Source organism: Mytilus galloprovincialis, chromosome 13 (genome assembly GCF_965363235.1).
Source record: "Mytilus galloprovincialis chromosome 13, xbMytGall1.hap1.1, whole genome shotgun sequence".
NCBI classification, from domain to species: domain Eukaryota; kingdom Metazoa; phylum Mollusca; class Bivalvia; order Mytilida; family Mytilidae; genus Mytilus; species Mytilus galloprovincialis.
Window position 1 is genome coordinate 37,706,576 of NC_134850.1, and position 14,997 is coordinate 37,721,572.

At 31.7% G+C, this 14,997-nt stretch overlaps 1 protein-coding gene across 1 annotated transcript in view; it reads right to left on the reverse strand.

Annotated features, from left to right (window-relative positions):
- Positions 1-14,406, reverse strand: part of LOC143057777 (uncharacterized) — a 52,550-nt gene extending 38,144 nt beyond the window's left edge. Inside the window, exons 1-12 of the mRNA XM_076231170.1 lie at positions 14,330-14,406; positions 13,468-13,616; positions 12,766-12,899; positions 11,664-11,933; positions 10,294-10,584; positions 9,666-9,814; positions 4,833-4,968; positions 3,839-3,942; positions 3,123-3,326; positions 2,572-2,746; positions 983-1,257; positions 425-580 (exon numbers count right to left, since the gene is read on the reverse strand). Of these exons, the coding sequence (XP_076087285.1) occupies positions 425-580; positions 983-1,257; positions 2,572-2,746; positions 3,123-3,326; positions 3,839-3,942; positions 4,833-4,968; positions 9,666-9,814; positions 10,294-10,584; positions 11,664-11,933; positions 12,766-12,899; positions 13,468-13,616; positions 14,330-14,344 (2,058 nt within the window). The 5' untranslated portion in view covers positions 14,345-14,406. The remainder of the gene's footprint in view (positions 1-424; positions 581-982; positions 1,258-2,571; positions 2,747-3,122; positions 3,327-3,838; positions 3,943-4,832; positions 4,969-9,665; positions 9,815-10,293; positions 10,585-11,663; positions 11,934-12,765; positions 12,900-13,467; positions 13,617-14,329) is intronic.
- Positions 14,407-14,997: the final 591 nt, after the last annotated feature.

A 14,997-nucleotide genomic window follows, 5' to 3' on the forward strand; every position in this document is an offset into this window, starting at 1 on the left:
AAATGTCTGAAATTTAATTGTTTATTTGGCCATTATTTTTGTGAGGTGTGTTTTTATTTTTTGATGGGTTAAACACAAATGCAATTTTTTACGATTTGACTTTAGTTAGAATACATAAGAAACTTTTCCAGAAATTATTTACGTTGTGTTCACCTCGTCAGATAATTAAATGAGCCTTTATAATATAAAGTCCAAATAAACAATAAAACTTTAAACATTTCTACATTTTATTTCCAATGAATCGGTCCTGCAGTTATTTGGTAATAATTTTTTGAAAAATATCAATTTTAGTTGAAATGATAGGACATTTTTTCAGTTGGAACTCACTTTTGTCCAATGACTGTATGATGCTTGTTACCTGAAAATTTACAATATTTGATCAAAAAGAATGCAAGATATATATATTTCCCATTCCTGTCTTTACCTCTGGTACTGGATCCAACAAACAACACTGACATACAGATGAAGCCCAGTCAACATCTTCTTCATATTCATAAGAAGCAATATTAGTTTCTGGTCCGTCCCAAAACAAAATTTCTGTTACAGCAATTCCATTACCTTTTGCTGGTTTCACTGAAATCTGAAAGAGCAAAATAAAAACTTAAGATTGTGAAGGTAAAACCAGACAAAAGAAAAAAATAATATTGGAACAACTAATTGCAAACTTTGCTGTGCTTATTATACTCCTACTTGTTATTTATGATGAAAGATTCCATGCTCAGAAAGTATGCAAGGTCTAATAGAAAGTCATGTCCTTAGGATTTGAAAATAATTTACAACTGATCATAATAATGTTCCACACATTTGGAAGCATTTGGTCTAGAAGTTTCAGAGGAAAATACTCCCCAAAAAATTATGAAGACAGACATATTCAATTCATGCAAGTACAAATAGCAAACCTCAAATTGTGGCCAGGTGAACTAAAAAAAAAAAAAGCCTTAAAACAGAACACAGTCAATTCCTTTAATTTACAAAGCCTTACATGATATGTGCCTCCATTTAATAAACTAGCAGGTCTTAAATATGCTCCAGTCATCATCTGGTGTTTTTTATGGTCTCTTGCAAGCTTAACTGACACTGTATCATCATAATTATTCCTATAGATGTTCTCTAGTTGATACTTAAGGGACCATTTCTTTCCAGATGGATCTTTAAGACCAATCTGCTGCAACTTTTTCCAGTCAGGATCATTGGTCATTGAAATAAATCTTGCTGGACATGCTGAGCCAACTGAATTAGCTAAGTGCAAAAATGAACCTAAAATAATAATTAGAAAAGTTGTCAGCAAATGATTCTTGACATACCGAAGTACTGACATGATTTATAACAACTATCTAAAATTGTATGTTTATATATTTTGAAATTACACATAAATTAAGGTTTAAACTCCTCCAGGCAAAGTTAGCTATTTCTTTAGTTACTTTTTAGTTTATAGCTCTAACATTTTCAGTCCTTTTACATTCTTGGCTTTCAAAAAAGGTTAATCCAGAAAAGCACTTCAGATGTATGAAATTTATAACATGTTGTTTTAATTTTTTAATTGTAAGTACAGATAAAGTGTGGACAAAGAAAGGAGAAAGTTCAGGAAGGGTTAAAATTGGCCCTAAATTTTTGAAGTTTTTTAAATCGGGTCCAAAAATTACAAATTTCACATAGAAATACTTGTGATAATACTATTAAGACAAAAATATATCTTTGTGGCACCATCCTTTTAAATTAATGAATCTATGACCCCTTAAATAGATAAACATTATTTGTATTTTAAGTCGATTTTGGTAATTTTTTTCCATAATTTTAATTGTTTTAGGCATAATTAACCTTGACCACCATTGACGATCCAAAAAGATTTTATATTGATGAATTCTATATCAAATTTTAATCTTTTGGTTAAAAGATATTTCAGATTGTAGGTGGAGGCTTAAGTTTTCCAAAAGCTTTTAGGTCTGAAAATTGCACAAAATTATCATATTTTGACAAAATGTTCAAAATGGGCCTACTTTGAATTATGTACTTTAATAAAAAAAAAAAAAAAAAACTGATTTATTTAGAATTAGGGCATTTGAAATGGACCCATTTACTAACCAAATTGTGACTTTTTTGTTGTTTTATGATAAAGTTGGTATTTTATGCCATTTAGTGCCATAAGTGAACCTTGTCCTTTGTCTTAGTTGATTGAAATTTTGATAGCATTATGCAAATTTTGAAATTAAAATGACAATATTGTAACATAAAGAGAATGCAAAAAAACTCAAAGTCAATAAACCAAAAATGAATGTTCAGGGCCAAATGGTGCCCCATTGGCATTATCATATAAAAGGTACAATCAGAGTTTAAAAACAAGACATTCTTAATTTATATAAACAAGAAAAATCAAACAAGAAATCGGTTGTTGAAAAAACTTAAACAGCAATAGAAGCTCTGTTCTTTAGCTTTTGATATCAAATTTCTCTGAAGGTCTAACTCTGTTAAGAATTCAAACATGAATACATATATCTTTTAATCTATGATCTTGAAACCTGACATATTTTCAAAATAACTATTTATTTATTTCACTAGAAACAAAGTACATACCTGTAATAGTCTGTGTAGAACTAAACCAAACTTGTGGTGTTGTAAAGTCTAGACCATCAACTATAGTACCTGATGCAGGTTTAGAGGAGTCATATAGAACAGGCGATGATTCCTCAGTTATTGAAAGTCCTGCTTCATTTGTGACTTTTATTTGTACTGTATATGGAATGTTCATCTGGAAGAATAAATGTGTCAGCTGAGTGCCCTATATATGACACTATCCCTGAACAGTAGACTCCACCTAATCGGATATTGGTTTAAACAAATATATTGGCTATAGATTTATATATGTATTTCAAAACAGCAAACCAATTGCTATAACTTATGCTAAACTACAATATGTACCTCAGTCACACATATTGCCAATCAAAATCAATTTCATTCTTACCACATAGATAAATCCCTGGCAAAAATGAGATAGATTACAGTATTTCCTAAAATATGCCATAGCAGAAGCAAACTTCTATTTATTTTGTCATACAGAGGGATAATTATATTTTCCTGAAATTTTTTCACTAAGATAATATAAATCAATTTAATAATATACATACTGTAAGATTCAAATTAACAAAGTTGTACTCTGTATAGTTGCTGGTCAGTTCTATCCAATCAATTAACAGTATCTCTTCTGCACTGGAATCACATGAGGTGTTCTTCCATAATGAGACTTCATATGTTGCTATACCAGACTCTGGATCACTGTAATTTATCCATTGGACACGAATAGTTGAACTGTCTGACGTGTATACCAACCCCTTATGATAAACCATACAGAAATTATGTTTTTTTTTTTACATATCAGCATCCACAGCACATCTTTGTTGAATAATACATTCATTACATTAAGTGACTAGAATAATACACTTTTTACAGTCAACAGTAATAATATGTCTAAAGATGATTTCCTATCTGTTCATTGTAATTTTACCTCTGATTTTATTTTTTTCATGTATAACTCAAATACAATACAAAAGTGATCTCAACCAAATCAAAAATATATCTGTTTAATTAATGGTATATTTAAATTATAGTATAGTTTTAATTATAAATTAAAACTGACTATTAGAATATAGTCAAACAAATAAATTACAAAGGTTATAGATTGATAAAGTTTAAAACATAATGTTTGTTGATTTAAGGCTTTACCACATCTTTATACTCTTTTGCTTGCTTATTCGAAATTTATTTGCTAATATCAAACACATTTAAAAAAAAAAAAAAAAACACAAATAAAGGACGAGTTTTAATATAAAGTACAGTATAATACCATGTTATAAAATGGTCCAGCGGTCAAAGCACCATACAGTGGAGGTGTTGTATCAACTGTGAATTTGTGATTTATCATTCCACAATCTCCAGATTCATCTGCAGCTAAAATGTAGAAAAACAATGACTTAAACTATTTGTTATCTAAGATTCAAATTATATATTTGAAGCTCCTTTTTTTGCCTTTGAACAATGCTTTAAACTAGATTTCTGACTTTCAAACCTTTATAAACCTTGTGAAACCAATAAATTAATAAAATGAAATAAATGATTATGGGAACAATACAGTAGCAAGGGCAGATAATTATGTATCCAAACTAAACATATTGCTAATTATAAGCATCCAAAACTGGTGGAAAAATCACTAACGTCATCTAAGTATTTGCAAAATAAAATGAAGATAATATATATCTAAGCTCTCAAAATTTCATTCTACTTCCTGGTGATTGGGTGTTTGCGCAGAAGGTTGGTTTTAAAGGAAGTCACAAGTTAGAAAATAGCCTCCAGTAAAGAGCCATATGTTGTTGCATCCCAACCTAATGTTGAATTACTGTGTTTCATTTGAAGTAAGAATTTGATGGCTCTAGAAATACTGTTCAAAGGAACTGATATTGCTTATTTATTGCATCAGTTCCTTTTTGCTACCCTGATTTTGTAAAGGTCTCTGCATACTTTGTTCAGTTTATTAAAACAATTACAGCCATCTTAGTTATAAATATATCCCAAATTGTCAACTTGTAAGAGTAATTGTCCCTCATCCTACAACCCTTGGAATGAAGCACTAACAAGTTGACCACCATGAAATAGCCAATAGTGCAGAATCATTCAAACCTAAACCTCATCCAAGGAGGGGATCAAATTGAATAATATATATTTTGCTAAATAAGAATTTGAAAAAACATACAGTTACGCAGTACTAGTAAACTCTGGTTGTTTTGTGTTATTTGTATTGTTTTTCAGACAAAAGTACACATTTTTTTTTATCCAGATCTTACCTATAACCCAAGCATAGTAGGTTCCTCCAAGTTTTAAGTGTAATGATGTCAGGCTGTAGAAAGTATTCTTATTAATGTTAAGCAGTGCTACAACATTAAATGAATTTTTCTCATTAGTATCAGTTTTTCCATCCATCTGAAAAAAAATGCAAAAAAAAACATAACAGCTAATTTTCTAATGCTTGTAAAACTTTGGTAGAATTGCTTGCTCTGTTTGTATAAACATTAATTCAAGCTTTGCAATTAGCACTGAAATCTTCAAACAATATATATAGGCATATTTAACCTGTATGTTATAATAAAATTTGATTGAACGTTATCCCAAATACAATTGTACAATATACAAACAAAGCAAGCAAACTAACCAAAGTCTTGTTTTACATACATTAGGAACTTAACTGTAAAGTATTTATTGTTGTCCACATATTGCAGATCAATGGCAATTATGAATGTGTTGCAATTTGTTTCATCAAATCAGACTGTTCAATTGGTCAATCAAAGAGCTGAAAGCTCTGAGGAAAAATGACGCCACTGTCTCTAATATTGGGATATTTTTTATGCAAGTCTTGATTTTCACATACCGTAATTAGTTTAACATTGCAACATGTCTCGTTAGCATCTATACTATTAAACGAGAAGACCTCATTTTGTGTGTCTCTTCTCTTCCTCCCACAATAAATTAATCATCATGCCTCTGTTTCCTATAGGTACCATGTATAGTCGCATTTGTCATCCATTATTATGATTATTCAGTTTGGGTTATTTGGGGAGAAAAACGAAAAAAAATGTGTCCGGATATTTTTCCGTCATTGGACGAAATTTTAAGTTAGACTAGACTTCCGGTTTGCATTTTTTTGTACTTTGAACATACTGCAAAGACTATAAATAAAGTGTATTTGCTATCTGCTATCATTTTCAAGTTTACAATCCACGGCGGTCACACATTATATTAAATAGAGAGGGTCTATATAATATGTCAATGGCCGCCATGGATCGATTAGTAAACTTGGAATTGATAGTAAAAAGCAAATACACTTTATTTATAGTAATGAATGTTCATAATATACTAAAAGATAAACGCTAACATTATTGAAATTAATAGAAAACAAAAAAGTGGGAGTTTTGGTGGAAAACAATGAGGAGCCGGGCTAGAAAAAACAATTGTCCCAAAGTACCTTTGACTTTTGATACTTTTTCTAGAAATCTCCAGTCATAAAATCTTTTACAAAAATTCATCGGGTCACTAGATCGAGGGTCTATATAAAATATCAATGACCACCGTGGATTGATTAGTAAATTGAGAATTGATTGTAAAAAGCAAACACACTTTATTTATAGTAATAAATGATCATAATATACTAAATGTATATTGAAATAAATAGTAAACAAAAAATTGGGAATTTTGGGAAAAAAGGAGGAGGTGTTGAAAACAATTGTCCTGTCCCCAAGTACCTAAAAATTTTGATACCTTTCCTGGAATTCTCCAGTCATTAAATATTTTACAAAAATTCATCCTACAACACTTTACATACTTTCAACCACGGGTCTGAATGCCCGCGATTTCGCGGGTGTGTTCTAGTATTTATCATCCTTGCTTAAAACTTTAGGCCTGTTTTAAAATATAAACATAATTTTGCGGTCACTGATATATTTCTGAATACTGCATACATATACTATGAACAAATTGAATTTGCTATAATTTACCATAAATCCCAATGGTTTATTTGGGGGGGGGGGGGGGGGGCAGGGCTCTTTACTATTCACGGTGGTCACTTCTTACAATATATCAGTGACCGTTTTAATATAGTAATTATAGTATATATGTAAGTTCATAGTATACAGAAACAGAAGGAATAAAAATCGGTATTTGGAAAAAAGGGGAGGGTAAAAAATTGTGCCCAGTCCCCAAGTACATTTGGCTTTTGATAGCTCACCTGAAATTCTCCGGTTATATTTTTTACAGTTTACAAACGCTCTATTTTACCGCGATTTCGCGGGTGTGTTCTAGTATAATTGATATACGTATATGTGTGTGTGTGAAGTGAAGATGACAACTGGCTGGTTTTTTTTATAGTCCAAATAATTATGACGTCTTGGAAGGCTATTTTAAATATAATAGCCTTTCAAGATGTCATAATTATTTGGACTAGTTTTTTTAGTACAAATGAATAGGTCAAGATTACCTGAATGATCTACAGTATCCATTGACTACTGGCTGTTTTTTGTACAAATAAATACCATAGAAAGGCTTGTATAGTTCGCACTGGTACATAGTCCGAACTCCCTTCTCCCCCCAAAAGTTTAGGTAAAAAACCTTTTTGTTACTGTTAGAAAAGAATCCAGGTCTGACGAATTTGACCTGATTCATGTTCGCTCTAGTACCTGTTTGCCCTGATACCTGTTCGCCCAGGGTCCATTCGCCCTGATTATTATCTTTTTTCTAATTGTTGTCTAGTTGCATAATGTTTATTATTTGAACAGAAAATGTTAAAGTTTGTTGAAAAAATGACCGAATATTTGGATTGCCGAAACCCAATTTATTATTTTACTTTTGATTTGCATAGTAGTCTGTAGAATACTGGAATACAATGAATTTATCTTTATTGACATTTGTTAACAAAATAATTGTATTCAGTCAATTTATGCCTAGTATAACTGAGACTTATAATAAATGAACTTGTAAATCCTGTTCATGCATTACAGTTCGTACATAACTATTCATTGTTTTTATTAATTCCAAGTTCATCAAAACATCAAAAGACAAGTATTACAACAAGAATTATTATGTCATTAAACAATTAATAATCCACCAACTTTTAAATATTCCATGTTTTCATAAAATTCAAGAATTTATATATACCTTATAAATATCTGAATAATTTTATTCAACTTTAATGGTCTGAATATTTATACATATTTTTTATAAGTAGGGCGAACGGACTCAGTGCGAACATGTTAATAGGCCGAACCAGACACAGTTAGAAAAGGTCTAATGAAACTTTGGTAATTTCAAATCCTGTGCGATCGTTTGCTGTATTTTCTTGAGAAAACCTGTTTTTTTTATCCTCAAACAGAAGCTGAAACTACTTGTAAAAGATTCTAGAACGCTTCATGATTGTTAAAATAAGTTTAATTCACTTAAAAAATAATTTAGAAATTTGTGTATGTTTAAACAGGAAGTTTAAAAAGCACGTGTAAAAGAAGAAATTAACCGGTGAGAGTCGAAATCTGTACATGACAGATATCACTATAATAGGACTTTGAAAGTAAAACAGTCTTTAATATACCTATCACATTAATGTTTGAAGGGTCTTAAGCTAATACAACCATATTAGTCAGTATGAAACACCAAAACGGAATGAACAATAACCGATTACGTTTTGTAGTTTACAAATTCTAAGCTGGTTTACTTTTGTCTTTTTTACTATGTATCGTTTCAATCAAACAGATACCAGTTTATTTCAACCAATGCATTGAAAAGAAACGAGAAATTTGTAATAAAAGGTTTAGTTTTTATATTTATCAGTATTAATTTGATATCGAAAAGAAGTAACTTATTAATAAGGATGAGTTAAAGTTATTAGTTTGAAAAATGTTGAGAGCGCCATCTACAATATCAATAACAAGATGGCAGAACGTAAACAAACCACCTCGCCGCGAAATTGAACTTGTTCTCTTATTTCTTGATTATTGTACTCTATAGTCTGTATCCCCTCTGGAAGGTCCAATTTCACAGAATAAAATCACGGACTATATAAGCCTTTCTATGGACAGGTCAAGATTTTTTTTGTGTAAATAAAATAAAGTATGTAAACTGGTTCCCGTCCGACTATAACGCTTTGTTCGAATGTAGCGTAATACAAGCAGATTCCAGTTAGTATGTAAAATAGTAAATATGAAACTGAGTGCAGTAGGCGGAAATATAATAGACTTCCAGTTCTGGTCAATGGTATTGGAAACATGCTGCTGATGCGTCATTTTCCAAAAATCAACCAACAGCTGTAGAAGAACCAGAATCAATAACAAAGTGATAAAATATATATTGTAAATTGTATATCTGTATATAACAAGAAGAAAGAGAAGTGGTGGAAGAAAGAAATTTTGGCTGAAATGTTGAAAATATTTTGACTCTGGTTGTAATGCATATGTTTTTGTCTCTGGTTTCATCATATGTTTGTTCAATTTGATAACTCCGTCACAATATATAAGAAGATGCCAGATATTTGTCAATGAGAAAGCAGCCAAATGACAGAGTATATAAAAGAAATCAACAAGGAAACATATGTTAAGTTCTAAATAATTTGGAGTCTATGAGTCTATATAAATTGTCATTTCATTGTATTGGGTCAATTTTACAGATATTCAGTAGTTGTTAAATATTTATGTCCCCCCCCCCCCCCCCCCCCCTTGTATTACATGGTCAGCATATTCTCCATTGTTTACTTTCAGTTTATTGAACATTGAAAATAGATGCTGACAATTTTGGAACTCTAAAGGGCTTGTTTTCAATCTTATCTTTTCATTTTAGATACCACAAGCAATGATTCATGATGAGTTATCTACTTTGAAATTCAGTAAATTTAGGAAATGGGAATATCTACCTTACCGGAAATCCAAACCAATTTTAACAAAGCCATGCATAACATACTCAGAATAGAAATAATGGTCAGAGAACAGGTTGAACTATTTTGAAATGAAGTTATTTAATTATCAGAATCTAGTCAAAAACAAAACCATCTGTCTATAGAATTTGATATTTCAAAAAGCAGGAAAGCTAATTTATACCAATAATGAAATTAAATACTGTAGCTCTTGAATATAAACATGTCTTACATAATGTTTACAATCTGTTCCCTCTGCTCCTGTGTTGTTGGATAGTCCCACATAATACATCATTATTTCTAGCTTAGATGTAAAACCTTCAAACTGTATATCTACATAGGTATCATTGTTTACATAGTCACCCATAATGATGGATCCACCTAGGGTAAGAGGAGAATAGTGTAAGAATACAACTTGTTCAAAATACTTTATTAATAAAACTTGCTCATGCAACTGTCAATTCTATAAAGCTCAATTATTTTGAACAGATATATCATGTACATGAGGGTTATGAGTGAAGCATACGTCATAGCTATAGTCTCTATATAAGAAGCAGATGAACTTGAACATGTTTACAACAGTGCTAATTTAAATGAAGTAAAATTTGTTTGCCCCCCCCCCCCCATTTCTGGGGAAAATTAGGTTAGGAAATCACTGAAGCATGATCTGAGCTGTCTCCCTTTTAGGCAGTCAGTGGGCCCCCACTTATGAAAATTTCAAGATCTGCCACTCATAATAAAATAAAAAGTGTTACAAGTTGTATGACCAATGTATTTTGCAGGTTTATTTCAACTAAAGAATTTCTGCTGGTGTTGATGTTTGTCCATATAGTTCTGTAAATAAAAACAAAAAAACTAACCCTCAACACCGCCATCATATCCAACATGGAAACCATTAGATGTAACCGTGGCAATGGAGTATGACACACTGTAGGCTTTTACAGTGAAGTAGTACATGGCTGTTCCTGATGCTAGGTTCAAATCATAAAACGTAACGGATTGGTTCAAACCAACATTTGTAAATGGTACAATATTATCTCTGGTTTTAGCAAATGTTCTATCTGTCCCAACAGCTACTTCATAATATATTATTTCCTGAGCATTGGGTTGGTGTGCCGTATTTGAATTATTAGCTTGATATCCCTGGTTACCTTTTAAGAAAAGATTGACATAAACAATTTATCTTATATTCTCTCTAAAAATAAAAATTTGACTTTATTTTATGTACAAGTTTTAAGATTAAAATTGGAACCTGTCATAATCATTCTAAATGATATTTTCAAAACGCACTCATTTCGCATAAATACATAATTACTATGCACAAGATAAGAGAGAATAATGAATGGATGTACATTTTGTACTTGAATATCATGAATGTCTTTATAATATCAGGTAATATTCGATAAGGAACAATGCTTTGTTGCAGTTGTTCATCCATAACCATAAACTAAAGCCATTTGTTATTAGGTGGCGTTCTTAAACAATAATAACTATATAACATTCAGTCGTTTGTTTATGTGTTATATATTTGTTTTTCGTTCATTTTTTTTACATAAATAAGGCTGTTAGTTTCAAAATTCTCTCGTTTGAATTGTTTTACATTGTCTTATCGGGGCCTTTTATAGCTGACTATGCGGTATGGGCTTTGTTCATTGTTGAAAGCCGTACGGTGACCTATAGTTGTTATTGTCTGTGTCATTTTGGTTCTTTTGTGGATAGTTGTCTCATTGGCAATCATACCACATCTTCTTTTTTATATGTCTTGGGTTCCACACTTTGTTAAGCATTTGGAATGCACCAATATCAAAAATAAAATTACAGGATTTTGAAAGTAGGCTTATATTAACCACCTTGCACTGTGATGGCCCTATTGTTTTTTACAGCAGTTTATTAAAATTTCTGACCAGTTGATCAGTTTGATTTCAACTAATTGAAAAAAAGCTGACTTTCATAGAACAAATTTCATTTAGTTCAGAATTTCTAATAAACTACAATAGGTGGAGAGCATCATCTAGTCAAGTCACAGCAAATACAAAAGTATTCAATGATAACTTACATATCTGATATTTCTAAGTGGTATATGCTTAGAATAGAATAAAGTAGTCTTTTTTTGTCAAAAGATAGGGCATTTGAGCAGTTTCCTCTTTGAGATACTTTGATTTATATTTGGAACTACATTTTTTTTTTTAATTCTGTTCTCTCTCTTATTTTGATACTAAAATCAGTATACCTTCAACATCTGCCTCAAATACATCAGATGCCAGTAAACCAAAACCATCCCAGTTAGCCGATATTTTACGGGGAGAAGGTTGAATATTCAAATCAAATCCAGTTATATATCCATCATACACGCTGCCTGGAATAAGTGGATCATCTTCGACAGTAACTCCATTGGATCTTATGATGTAAGTATAGTTCAATGCATTTGTCACTCTCAATAAAGAATAATATAATTCTCCACTTCTAAGACTAAGTCCATCTAAATTTGCATCTTCTGCCTCTGAAAGAATCAAAAGTACATAGAAATATCGGTTCTTCTCTTAAAATCTAGCTCTGTCTTCTTAATTTAATATGTATTCTTCTTTTTTTTAAAGATCCTGTATCGAAAGACCTTTCTTTTATGTGCAATAATTAAGAAAGGTCATCAGACCTCTTTTTCAAAAATTTAAATACCCCATGATATTTGTGGCCAATAATATCCTTGGAAATAAGATGTACCGATGTGTATACAACTGTGCATCAAACATTATAGAGTTACCATTCTCCTTCAACTAACCTTTTCCGCAACTTTTACAACTCTTTGCCAGCACCACCAGAAGCAGTTCACTTTTTGGCTTCTTCAAGCCAAGACAAAAAAAGTCGCCATTAAGGGCAATAGCTCATATAAGAAGTTGTCTGACAGTTTTAATATTTCTGCCCAGTCATATTTTGTCTTTCTATTGTAATTTTTAAGATAAAAGACAAAATTCTGATTTTATCCAAATGATGATTGTGGAAACTTTAGTTCTATTTGACCAAGTCATTTCAGAGATTTTTTTTCTGTTTTCAAAATTCCAATAGGGAACATACTTTATATAATTGTATCAATAAACCAATTTTTCAAGACGTTTCGGCCACTGGGCTTTTTCAGTTCTTTATTTCTCCTCACAACTACATGGCTGACATTTTTTTTTTATAAAAGCTAAGACGTAATGGACACCAAGTGATAAGAATAGTTCAAATGATATTCTTGGTCAGTTGGGCTAAAAATTCAATATATAATATTTTATTCTTACTACTAGAATTACAATTTTTGGAAAAACAGTTGCTAGTTATAAATAAAATTCATTTACCAGCAATATCTAGCCATTCAGAAACAACTTCTCCGTCCAACTTTTGTATCTGCCATTCATTTCTCACTGAAGGACATGGATCACCTGACAAATCCCATGATGCTTGAAGTGTGTCAAGCCTTTCCTGGAAATCACTATACAAAAAGAATAACATAAAATTTGAGTGTATTTTCATGTACAGGAGTGACTTTTAATTTTTTTATAATTTGATAAAAGTTTTGAATTAGCAAAAAAGCATTACAGTCATATGAACAGTTTTAACAGTTTTGCCCCATCAGATTTTCTCTATCAATAACAACTTTCAAGATATCAGACAAAAGTTAGTATTACCCCTCCTATATATATTCTGTTTTTGGCATATCAGCAGGATCTAAAAACATATGGTTATACTACATATCCATTGAAGATTGAGGCATGATAGGCCCAGGTTCAGAAGAAAGTTTTGCAAACAAACAATGATAAAGGAGGACACACACCAAGTGATAGCTACGTTTTTCACTAGCAAGGTGATGAGGTAAAGCATGTTTAGTACAAATTTCCATGCACATGACATTTCTTGAAATAAACTTTATTTGGTATTCTGAAGCCAAACAGTTAAATGTTCAAGGGAATAAACTTAATAGGCCTTAACAGAACACACTTTGCCTTTGGGAGTTGTAAAATTTGGTTTAGCACAATTGAATGATTTGCATAAGTTCTTACATATCAAGACCAGAGTTGTCTAGTACATCATTGATGCCAATATGTGATAGTGGTTGTAGACCCTGACTTAGGTAGGAGAGATATACTCCATTGGACGTGGCTACACTGGATAACCCAGCTCCATTTGTTCCTCTGATAGATACATAAACCTACAATACATACAAATACTACAATAATCTTTTATTCAAAATAACAATAATTATAGAGAACACAGAAAACAGGAATTTATCACTTTTGTTTGGAAAGGATGAATAATTTAGGATATCGTAACTCTGAGATTAGTAAGTCTTTTTTTAGATTGTCATTTTGAATGTAGATTAGTAAAAAAACAAGGAACTGTGTTTTCTCCACATTTCCTACTTTATCTTGAAGTCTTGCGTATGATAGTGCTACATCTCAATAACCTATCATGCAAAAAACAAAAAAGCAAATGCTGACAGATTGAGTGACCTGCATAGGTGGATCCTAGCGAATTACATATCACCTAAAAATTAAGGTTTATATAACGAAATGCATACCTTATGCATAGAAATATATTTTCATCTTTTAGTAACAACACATTTAAATAAAAGAAAAAGAAAAAGAAAAAACTGCCCACCTGTAAATATACTGTAACTTCATTAATTTTTAAATGTATAAAGGGACAAATTTGAAGAACAGTGAAATTGGCACCACCTTATTTTGAACTTGATCTGTGTTTGATGACCATCAACATTGTGTATAAGCCTCATATGATTTAGTTGTGGCAAACTTAAGTTTGAGAAAGGTAGTTTTTTGGACATACTGATGAACAAGGGTAAAATCCGATGCCCCTTTCGCTGTGGGGTGCACAACATCAGTATTTCATATATAATCAACTCACCTTTCTATATCCCATCAGACTCAGACCGGACACTGTGTAATATCTAGCATCTTGTGGAACATCAAAGAAAGCTTTGATCTGTCCTCCACCTGGTGTAGTACCTACTGCTATCTGGTACCTGTTGATATAAAACAACCTCAGATTAAGACCAAACACTGTGTAATATCTAGCATCGTGTGGAACATCAAAGAAAGCTTTGATCTGACCTCCACCTGGTGTCGTACCTACTGCTATCTGGTACCTGTTAATGTAAAACAACATCAGATTCAGACCAGACACTGTGTAATATCTAGCATCGTGTGGAACATTAAAGAAAGCTTTGATCTGACCTCCACCTGGTGTAGTACCTACTGCTATCTGGTACCTGTTAATGTAAAACAACATCTGATTAAGACCAGACACTGTGTAATATCTAGCATCTTGTGGAACATCAAAGAAAGCTTTGATCTGACCTCCACCTGGTGTAGTACCTACTGCTATCTGGTACCTGTTGATATAAAACAACATCTGATTAAGACCAGACACGGTGTAATATCTAGCATCGTGTGGAACATTAAAGAAAGCTTTGATCTGTCCTCCCCCTGGTGTTGTACCTACTGCTATCTGGTACCTGTTGATATAAAACAACCTCAGATTAAGACCAGACACTGTGTAATATCTAGCATCGT